The sequence below is a fragment of the Epinephelus lanceolatus genome, chromosome 1, assembly GCF_041903045.1.
Source record: "Epinephelus lanceolatus isolate andai-2023 chromosome 1, ASM4190304v1, whole genome shotgun sequence".
NCBI classification, from domain to species: domain Eukaryota; kingdom Metazoa; phylum Chordata; class Actinopteri; order Perciformes; family Serranidae; genus Epinephelus; species Epinephelus lanceolatus.
Genome location: NC_135734.1, coordinates 26826545 through 26838471, shown reverse-complemented (window position 1 = coordinate 26838471; position 11927 = coordinate 26826545). Strand labels below are relative to the sequence as shown.

At 38.7% G+C, this 11927-nt stretch overlaps 1 protein-coding gene across 1 annotated transcript; it reads left to right on the top strand.

The window, feature by feature from the left end:
* Positions 1-2619: 2619 nt before the first annotated feature.
* On the top strand, positions 2620-11495 carry slc25a20 (solute carrier family 25 member 20). Its single transcript, XM_033627756.2, has 10 exons — positions 2620-2762; positions 2872-2987; positions 5054-5146; positions 5247-5374; positions 5463-5553; positions 5697-5814; positions 7622-7694; positions 7790-7899; positions 8331-8455; positions 9967-11495. The coding sequence occupies exons 2-10, from the start codon at positions 2886-2888 to the stop codon at positions 10027-10029; spliced, it is 903 nt and encodes a 300-aa protein (XP_033483647.1). The 5' UTR covers positions 2620-2762; positions 2872-2885; the 3' UTR covers positions 10030-11495.
* The last annotated feature ends 432 nt before the right edge of the window (positions 11496-11927 follow it).

Below are 11927 nucleotides of genomic sequence, written 5' to 3'. Positions count from 1 at the left end.
TTAGTTGACTTTAAGGTCCAGTGTGTGGGATATAGCGACATCTAGTGGTGAGTTTGCGACCCACAAACAACTAAAACTTCTCTGTGCCAGCTGTGAAGGAGAAGTACGGTGGCCGATAATTATATTATTATTATTATGCATGCATACTCTTATTGTGATGGCCCCAGAAGAATGCTGAAGTTGCTGAAATGGTAAAACATTCTTAAAAATCGGTATATAGGCTAAGCATTTTTAAATTTTAAGAATGTAAGAGTCACTTTAGACCCACAACAATAAATGAAAATTACAATGTTAAAACAAAATAATGGTTATTTGTTTCCATATAATTTTCTGTCAGAGCCACAGGGAGCCACTGGAGAGGGGCCAAAGAGACACATGCAGCTCTGGAGCCACAGGTTGCCCTTTCTTTTTAACAAAATTTTATTTAACAAATTGCACATATCAGTACAGTTCCTGAATTGTAACCCAGTCTTCTACAATATCTTATTCTGAATATGAGTTTATGAGTGAGACAAGGGTAATAAATGGTTAAGGAAATCCTGTATCTAGACTTTGTTTTTGTTTTGTTTATTTATTTTATGAGCATTAAATACATCTATGTTTTGTCCTGTTTACACATTCAAAACTCTTTTCTGTAAAATGAAATAAGGGCTGACACGAAAAGATGATAAATGCGATTACATCTTTGGCCCAATAAACAAACAAAAAAAAAATAAAAAATTGGCAGAAAAAATATCACTCATTTTGACAATAACCATAGTGCAAAAATATGATTAAATTAAATTAAATTAAATTAAATTAAAAAGAAACAAGTAACAAACAAACAAAAAAAACAGGGGGTTTAGGATGAATGAATAATGAAAAGGAAAAAGAAACTGAAGGCGGTGCATCTGTAACAGTCCAGACTAAGAATAAACAGCCCATCATCACCCAAAAACAATCAGCACACAACTCAGATGGAAAACTAGTGTTTCTTTTTTTTTTTTAATCAAGTCCAAAGTCCAACGATTATTCCAGGAGAGCACCTATTTCCATAGACATATATACATAGACGCCGCATTGACTGCCGCTGCCTATCAGAGCCGACGTCCTCGCCGGCCGCCATCTTGGATGGGTCTCGTTTCGCCTCCACAATGCATTCACTTCTATTGAGGAAGGAGCTGTATGCACAAGTAAAATAGAATAACTCACTGAATTTTCAACTGATTTTCACACGGTTTGGTTTGTTACAAACGGCACACATGTAGTTATGATACAGGATGCTTTCGTACATTAAAAATGCGGGATTTCATGCTTTAATACTTTCTGCAGATAGCAACAGCATGTTATTTAGGTCATAACAGTTATTTTTTTCACCTCAACCCCAGAGTGGGATATATATATATATATATATATATATATATATATATATATATATATCATAGACTGTATAAAATAATATATTATATATATATATATATATAGGCTATATGTATATATATGTATATATATATATATATATATATATATATATATATATATATATATATATATATATATATACACACACACAGTATTTATATACTGTATAAACACAATATACACAATACAAAACATAGTATAGCATATTATGTATAGCGCACCTTTGTGCACATATTCACTTTTCCACCAGCTGTGCTGCAAATATCCCCTGCTGCTCATCCTTCTGTATCTTTTTTCAAATTATCTTGACCACAGTCCCATTTTCATAGTTATAATACCAATACCAAAATTAATTTCAGTGTTTATGTAAATATTGAAAATGTTTTTTTTACTACTTTTGAGGGATCACAGCAGTCAGTGTAATAAGAATAAGAAGAACTTTATTAATCCCCAAAGAAGTCTGTAAGATCATCTATTTAACAAAGAATTATTAAGTCTGATGGCTGTGGGTATAAAAGAGGGTGGGTGGGTGTGAGAAATAAACTCAATCAACAATCAAGCTTTTTCTTTATTAAAATATATTAATAAATTTATTAATATGCTATATTATTAATATGCTATACTATGTTTTGTATTGTATATATTGTGTTTATACAGTATATACAGTATAGCATATATATATATATATATATATATATATATATATATATATATATATATATATATATATATATATATATATATAAAGTATTAAAGCATGAAATCCCGCATTTTTAATGTACAAAAGCATCCTGTATCATAACTACATGTGTGCTGTTTGTAACAAACCAAACCGCGTGAAAATCAGTTGAAAATTCAGTGAGTTATTCTATTTTACTTGTGCATACAGCTCCTTCCTCAATAGAAGTGAATGCACTGTGGAGGCGAAGCGAGACCCATCCAAGATGGCGGCCGGCGAGGACGCGCTCAGGCACTCGATGCGGCGTCTATGTATATATGTCTATGCCTATTTCACAACAGCTTAGCTCACATTTCTTTACAGTTAAAACATGCCAGTACCGTTTTTATTACCTTTTTTTTTATTGGTACACGATTTAATAGTATTTATTACATTTTCAAAATCTCTATAAAACACAATAAAGAGGTGCTTTTGACCAGCAGGTTGCCGTTACACTGGAATTTTAATCAAGTTTCAAACAAAAGTTGGCAGTTTCCACCCGGAGGCCAAACAGGGACGTACCAGAGTACAGGTGTGTCGCAGTCAGACCGGTCCGGGTGGGTAAGTGGGTGAAAGGTCCAACAGTCAGGGGTGACAGCAGCTGACAAACACACACCTCAGTCACTGAGACGCAGTCCAACAGGTAACATGTTTTCACTTGTCTGTTATTTCATGTTCGTCTCTCGGTGTGTTTTTGAATTTGTTTCCGGTGGCGGTGTCTTTCAGTCCGGTGTGTTTCTTTCTTCCTGCAGAGCGGAAAGTAAAAATGTCCAAACAACAGTCGATCAGTCCGATGAAGAACTTCTTCGCCGGAGGATTTGGAGGCATTTGCCTCGTCTTCGCCGGACATCCTCTCGACACCATTAAGGTGATAACTGCATTTATACACGTCATTATATTAGGACACAACCAAGGAGAGTGCATCCGGGGACACTGCAGACAGCAGAGCCAGCATAGACTAACATATGTGTGTGTGAGAGAGAGAGAGAGAGAGAGAGAGAGAGAGAGAGTCAGCTGTGTGGATGTAACACACTCCTGTAGATATTAATGCTGCTGCCCTTTGACCCACATTCAGTCTCTCGTATCGTATATGACTCAGCTCACTGCTGGTGTTGTGGTCTCTTCCACAGACAGGGCTCACCTGTAAGCAGGAGTGTCGCCATGCATTATCTTTGCATTAGACCTACTGTTAGTGGGTAAATACTCCTTAAAGGGATAGTTCGGATTTTTTTAAAGTGGGGTTTTATTGGGCACTACTAGTGAGTGTATTACATACAGCAGATGTCAGTTGTTTGAAGAAGCAGGCTGGAGTCCCACATGGGATGTAAGTAATGTACTGCTGTGAATGGGGTCACCACAAAAACATATTTTAGCCACCTTAAAGAAGTCCCACCCACAATAATCTATACCAGTTTAAGTGTACGCTACACTGAGAGTATTTTCACAGCTTTACTTTTCCATCAGCCAGTTCTGACCGGAAGATATTAACATCTTAAGTTCCTCATCAATGCTCACCAGACTCCATTGACAAAAACAGTAATTTTAGCTTGCTGAACACAGGACCTGCTGGTCTACTACTGCTCAGATCAGTTAGTTAGTTTGTGTTATTGTGTGACTTTTGTGAATATGAACCAACCCGTTTAAATGCTGAAGTCACAAAATAACACAGACAAACTAACTGATGGAGGCAGTAGATGAACAGCAGCTCCTGTGTCCGGCAATCTTAAATCACTGTTATTCTCAAGGGGGTTTGGTTTTGAAGAGAGCAATAAAACAGCTTCACTTTCCCATTGGAAATCAATGTCTGATGGTAAAGTAATGCGGTGAAAATACTCTCAATATAGCGCACACTTAAACTGATATTGCTTTTTTAGGTGGGACGTCTTTAAGGTGCCTAATATATGTTTTTTTGCTGACCCCATTCACAGCAGTAGATTGTCTAGCTTCCATGTCAGACTCCAGCCTGCGTCTCCAAACTGTGGATGCATGCTGACCCCACTTCAAAAAATCTGAACCATACCTTTTAATAGAGCAACACTAGATCAATCAGACAATTTCCCAGTATTAGCTTCTGTCAGATAATAGCCTTAATATTTCGGTATCAGTGTATCGGACGAAACTGCTGTTCAGAAATGCCAAAGATGTGTTTGAGGTGCTTTCGAAGAAGTTTTGTCATGTTTATTTTTTAACCACAAACTTCCAGGTGACACTACGATCACAGTTCTTTAACCCCCGAGGAGCAGAGTAACAAGCTGTAAACATAACACCATGTTCCAACTTAAAAAGTCGTTAAGACATAAACATTGGCAGACAGTTGACTATTTACACATCAAGTAGACTAAGGGCAACACCGGTATTTATTTGGAGTCGTGTTTCTGGCCACTAGGCAAATGAAGTCCAGCATTTACTCTCTAAACATCTGGCTTATTCACAGTTTGACTTGTTGTCAGTGTTTAAACGTGGTGTCCAATTTCTTTATCGACCTGCGCAATCAGTCGACTGGTTGATTAAACGTTGCCGCCCTCACTGTCATGTCTTAATTATCCAGTGTATTTCCTAAAGATTTGTTGTCCTAAATGTTATATTATAACTTACATTTAGTGAGCTGTTGTAGGATGATGTGCAATTTTCTGTTGCAAAACATTTAAGCTGCATTAAAATACGATTTGCTTCCTAAACAATGTGATTAACGATTTCAAATGGCTCTTACAATATATGCAGTATATTTTGGACAGTGTTTAACCCTATAGATTAGATTAGATTAGATTAACTGCTTTCTTACTTTAAGACTAGTCGACTCGTCTTAATTTAAACTTCTGTTTAAAATTAGTCATTAGCAACATCCCTTGTGCAGACTGCTGCCACTGTAATGCTTGTTTCCATACGTGTGTGTGTGAGGTCAATACAAACTCAAGCATCCTCTTTCCTCCTCAGGTGCGTTTACAAACTCAGCCCGTGCCCAAACCTGGAGAGAGCCCGCTGTATGCTGGAACCATTGATTGTTGTAAAAAGACTTTAGCCAAAGAGGTAAGGATGCATGCTGCCTTAATATTAGAGATATATTAAATAAAATCTTGTCATTTCCTCCCTCATGCTGATGTTTTCTTGTTATCTTCCTCCCTCACAGGGTCTGAGAGGGCTCTATAAAGGCATGGCGGCCCCGATCATCGGAGTCACGCCCATGTTTGCTGTCTGTTTCTTTGGATTTGGACTGGGAAAGAAACTACAACAGAAGCACCCTGAAGATGTCCTTACGTAAGTGACTGCTCTGTCGCAGGTGGTCGCACTGCTAACTTATAAACGCCCTACGGGTGATAATATGTCAGTACTCTGTCTCCTGCAGGTATCCACAGCTGTTTGCTGCGGGCATGTTGTCTGGTGTGTTCACCACGGTCATCATGACTCCTGGAGAGCGCATCAAATGCCTCCTACAGGTCAGATGTCATGTGTTTGTACAGATACATATAATCTAATCACTGTGTGCTGTGCTACTGAATAACAGTAGATTCCATATGCCAGAATGAAATGACAGTAAGTGTAAACTAATGTCAAAGTGTGTGTGTTTCTGTGGGTGCAGATTCAGGCATCTTCAGGAACAGTGAAGTACGCCGGACCCATGGACTGTGTCAAACAGCTGTACAAAGAGACTGGGATCAGAGGAATCTACAAAGGCACCGTTCTGACTCTCATGAGAGGTACGGCTAGGCAGTCTGTCGAGATTATACCGATAGCGTGATATGAGCAACCCACAGATATGTTGCATTTGGATGTTACCATGTAGCGGATACATCTAAGGAAGAGATCATGTTTTGGCTTAAAATACCTGGTTTTGGTGGCACAATCCCCGCTGGGAAAGCAGCTATGTGTCAGGAAAAAACAACCACGCTGCATGGCACTATTGCCGGTGAAAAGTCAGCAACGGATCACTAAAAAAAAACTAGGTTTAGTGTGTAAAAAGCAGCTGGAAACACAGCAAGGACTCACTAACAACACCCAGTTTTATTGATTGTGGGTCTGGAACAGTGTTCTGCAGCGATCTGCAGCCTGGCAGGCGTCTTGCTCAGGTGTCACGCCATCCTCCTGAGTCATCTCATATACTACGTGACTTTAGAAACGTTGGTATGATACATATGAAACATGAAATGCAACATAGTTGTGGTTTACAGAAGCGTTCAGTGCCAACATTTTCTTTGACTGCAACTCGGCTGGATGTGACAGTAGATTATATAATAATAAGAGTATAGTAAGTGTTGTGTTTTCTGGATTTTAAAGGCCGCATTACAGTATGATTATGTAATTTTCTGAACTTACCACATAATTCTACCTGTTCTATTATGTGCCTTTACCCACACTAGTATGAAACCACCAGCATAAATGTGTATCGTGTCACATGTGACCCCGTGTGTGCACGAAAATGGAGACCCGCTCATAAAAACATCGCTCCACAGTGCTACTAGAGGTCAAAATTTCTACCTGGTACCACTAAAGGTGAACTCCACTGATATTACACATCAGAGTGTGTTAACAGGTGTTGGGTAGTACTACTGCATATGTGAAATAAGTTGCTGACACACCTTAATCTCCAACAGCAGTGTCGGCACTTGAGTTGCTATGTGGGTAATGTTGGAGCCAGGTTTTTACAAGACGGAAGAGAGCATGGTAGTGCTGGGTGATACACTGGTGCACCAGTTTTCCTGTACAATATGAATTTTCCATATACCGCAATACCAGTGCATAGCTGAAACAGTTGCTGTAATTCTTATAAATAGGCAGCAAAATATTTAATAATGCTCACCGCATAGAGCACCACGGTCAGGGCAAACTGGGCAGAGTGTATCGAGATGGGACCCCTACTAACTTTGTACCCTTCTTACAAATGGTTTGGTTATAACTTTACAACCCAACTAATAATAACCCACGACTAACTCTTTAACAGGACATGGGATAATAAAGATGATATCTCAGCTACATCAGATTTGTCCCATTTTTGTAGCTGTCCATCATGAGTCTGACATTGTTAATACTTAATTTATGTACCATATGATGTTGTCATCCTCGTCCAGCTTTAACTTGTGGCCCCTGTTCCTTTTTCTTGAGGCAGTTTGTCACGTTGTCATGATTTGTAAGCCTCGCCTTTAAGTATTCAGCTGACTGACGTGCAAACTAATCCGACCCTCTTTTGTAACTGGGATTGTAACTGGGATTAAGTTACTTCTGAAATAATTTTCTTAAAGTGTTTTCATTATTTTGTCTACCCTTCTGTTGGGTTGTTATTACAGTCTCTTAGTTAGTGTGTCTGCATGTGTTAAGAACAACACAGTATGTGTATGGTGGTCATCTGATTGGATTAACTCTGTAACTTTTAAACTCATAATAAACCACCATATATTCAATCAGAAAACATAAAGTACTGCTTACATAGAAACATTCACTTTAACTATATTTCTTATGTGATGGAGGTTATGATGCAGCTGAAGTGACTCTTTTTTTTGTGTGACTCAGATGTCCCAGCCAGTGGAATGTACTTCACGTCCTACGAGTGGTTGAAGAACCTCCTCACACCTGCAGGAAAAAGGTGAATATTAGTTCTGCCCTCAAGGTATTTACAACTTTCAGTTAAATTGTGACAAACACCGCTGACTGGTGGGACCTGTTGTCTTCTGCCTGCAGCCACAATGAGCTCAGCGTCCCCAGTGTGCTGTTTGCCGGGGGGATGGCTGGCATCTTTAACTGGGCCGTCGCAATTCCAGCTGACGTACTCAAGTCTCGTTTCCAAACAGGTTTGTTCTCAGATTCCACGAATGTCTGAAATTGTTAAGTAAAGAAGTTCAGTCAAACACTGGCTGATTTTATTTTATTTTATTTAATTTTTGCCAGCTGTGTTTCTGTCTTTTGTTTTTTAAAATGTGTCCTAAATTCAGTTCCATGTGGCAGTAAAGGGGTCGTACCTAAACATAGAATAGTTCAGTGTTTAGAGTCTGTGAAGATTCTCCATCATCCAGGTACTACGATATCTAGAAGTACTTTGTCAGTTGAAACTGGGTTTAATGGAGGGGTAATAATTCCCGGTACTCTGCACCAGTTAGTGGTTGCCCTTTGACTTACTACCTCTAGAAAAAATGTCTTCACTTTTGTCCATACTGCTGAAGATAATGTTTTCTTTTACAATCCACTTTGTCTTAAAATCATGTGTCTGTCATGTCTCCTGCAGCTCCTGAAGGAAAATATCCCAACGGTTTCCGGGACGTTCTGCGGGAGCTGATCAGACAGGAAGGCGTGGGCTCTCTGTACAAAGGCTTCAATGCTGTCATGCTTAGAGCTTTCCCTGCAAACGCAGTGAGTGCACTTAACTTATTCTTCAGTTTCAGAAACACTGAACATGTTTCCTTCAGCCCGAGGTGCTTACACGAAATACAGCATAGTCATAAACATGATACATGATAGAAGAAAATGTGTGAGAAAGTGAGAATATCTTCGCGATGTGGATTTTTTCTGACAGTCAACACTGTGATCAGTGTACCTGTTATTGTGGATATATGAAAATAACTAATAACTGATAACTGACAGATACAAATAATGCAATATAACAGAAATACACAGCGTTTTGAAGAGAGTTTTGTCTTGAGACCAAAAACAAAGCTATAGACTATAAATTGTATTGCACAGATTATGCAGCCAGGAATGCACAGATTTGTACATTGGAGAAAACAAACAACCACTCCATAAGCGTGTTGCACAGCACAGGAGAGCCAGCTCCTCAGGTCAAGACTCAGCTGACCATTTACATCTAAAGGAGACGAAGGAATACTCCTTCAAGGACAGCACTATTTACATCTTGGCCAGCGACGACAGATGGTTTAAAAGAAGCCATTTCGGTCAAAATTGAAAGACCATGGCTAAACAGAGGTGGTGGCCTAAGATACCACCTGTCACCTACTTACAGTACAGTCCTGAGATTCCTCCCCAGATGGTTTGACACCCATTCCCACCTGGACCCACATAACCAATCGACACACATGAAGGCTGGGTGGGTCAAAGACTCACGTGGGACCTTAACAACTCGGAAACTCAGAGCTAACATGTGACCTCAAGGACTCTGTAAGGTTTCACACCCACACAGACTTTAAAGCCTGTGACTCCACACCAGTCCCTTAGCACTGAAAAAGCCTCTTGGACGAGAGGTGAACCGTCTTCAAGAAACTCAAGCAAGTCCAGTCGCCTACAATATAGCACTAAAGATGGCCAACACATAGTATATTTTCACACCTCAAAACACCAAAATCTGTTTTTTCTCCCCCACGAGAATGGTAATGTAAAAAGAATCAGTGTTTCCAGTTTTAAATCCAGTAAACATGTAACTCTGAATTTCCCCCGTGGGGTGGCTATGCTCAGCTTTAGAGATACGGTGAGGAGCTCGGACATCCGGAGGGAGCTCGGAGTAGAGGAAAGTGTGATGGCCATTTTTTTACTCTTGTCTGACATTTATAAGAGCAAGAAAAATAATTGGAAGATGAATCTATGATGGAAATTATTAGTAAGTTGGTTAGTTGCAGCTCTAGCTGACAGTAGAGAGGTGACAGGAATATCATGCAGTCAAGATCCCTGAACCTGACCATGGGATGTTCTAATGACATCGTCAGCATCTTAAAGCTGACATCATCTCACAGTAGCACTGCTTGAAATTTGCAAAGACAAATATGTAGGTTTTGTAATGCTGTAAGGGCACAGTTATTCTTTAGTGAGCTCTGCAGCAATAAAAAAAAAAAAGATTTTGTACATTTTGTCATAGAAAATGTTGTGTTTAAACTCAGTCATTTAAAGATTTTATCTGTTTGTTTCCTCTCCAGGCTTGTTTCTTAGGATTTGAGCTCGCAATGAAGTTCCTAAACTGGGCAGCACCAAACCTGTGATGAAGACTCAGCGTCGCCTTGTATGTGAATCCCAGGAACAGAGCTGCTTAAAACAACACCGTTATAAGCAGCACACACACACAAACACACACACACACACTGAATCACAAAGAGATTTTATCAGTTTTCCAGTAATGTGCTTGATTATCTTTGAAATCTTATGGTACTGTAGAGCACGCGAATCATTCAGATCTGCGGAGGGTTCAGAGCAGACCAGTAAACACACACACACACACACACACACACACGCAGTCGAATGTTCTCACTCCTTTTTGTTTGACTTTTTTTTTTTTAAATTGTGTTATTTTTTTATATTAGAAAAGGAGTGAAGAGAACATGCCGTGCCTTACCTTCTGTTATTATCTGCGAGCAGGTGTACATATCAGGGACAAGGTGCATTATGTTGTACTGTGTGTGTGTTCAGTCTCTCTCAGCAATACACGCCTTTCAGACTGTCTGCTTCCTGTACGGTCACCCTCCACTCAGTGACCACCAATGCTCACTACACTTTCTGTTCATGTGAAATTATGAGCGTAGTTATAATGAGATTGATCAAACAGTATATGAATGTCATCATGTAAAGAAATAAAAAACAGAATTCATCTTTAGAAATAAGACTCATGCTTTTTTTTCCTCTAAATTCACTTTTTATTTGGATTTATTGTCATAAAACGTAGAAGCTTTGATCGTCTGTGCTTATTGAAACAACTGCAACAAAGAACGACAATAAACTGAGTGATAATTCATATTAAAGACAGTAGATCAATAGAATTTAAGGAGAAATTAAATAATAAAAGAAGAAATAAAATGCATAGTGAAAAAATACAGAAGTTAGTCAGTAGAGCCAGTTGTTCTTTCATCATAAGGATGTAATAATTCCCATTTCAACCATCAGTTGAAGGTATTTTTAGTCATGACTTCTGCCTGCAGCATTTAACATTCAAAATACAACCACAACCTCATTTCCAAAAAAGTTGGGATGCTGTTAAAATGTAAATAAAAACAAAATGCAATGATGCTATGATAAACTCAGGAAAATAAGTATTCAACATGTCAATTTTTTCCATTGCACATACTTCAAATGAGGCTATTCACATGAAAGTTAGACCAGACATTGGTATCAACACAGTAAAACAACACTGATAAAGAAATCATAATGTTTCAATCCATAAAAATTCTGTGCAGTAAAGTGGAACGACACAGGAAAAAGAACTGAACATGTACTTGGAGAAGCTGCCTTGATGCTTCTTGTGTAAAGAAACTAATCCTCAGTGTTCAGATAAGATTTTGGCCCACTCCTTCACACACAGACTTTAAATCCTCTTCCTGTTCTTCAAAGGACAGGTGATGTGACACAACGGTAAACATGCTGCTGTCCCAACTTTTTTGGAGTGCGTTGCAGCATCAAAATCATAACAAGTGTATATTTACAAAAAACAATAAAGTTTATCAGTTTGAACATTAAATATCTTGTCTGTACTGTATTCATTCGAATAGTGCTGTAGAGACAAATCATTGCATTGCTATTTATGATTATGTTTTACACCACAGGGTCCAGATTTGTCTTTAGTCATTATCAAGGTTCACACACTTTAATATATTCAGCGTCATACTTGTGTTTGGCCATGTCATTGAGCCTGCTGTCTCTGTGAACCAGTGTTTAACACAACATACCAATTTTTTGGGAATTGGGGCTGTAGCTCAGGCATCCTTGAGAACTGGGACAAATCATGTCCTACTGAAACAAAGCCTTAAAGGCTATTTGATTTCAGGGGTGAAACGTTTTTAAAGGATTTATATGTATGAAATAAATAATATTTATAATGTATTTTTATGTTTCAAACATTTCAACTTGTTCTGTGCCAGGAAACAGCCCCATCCCAGACAAAAATTCACCA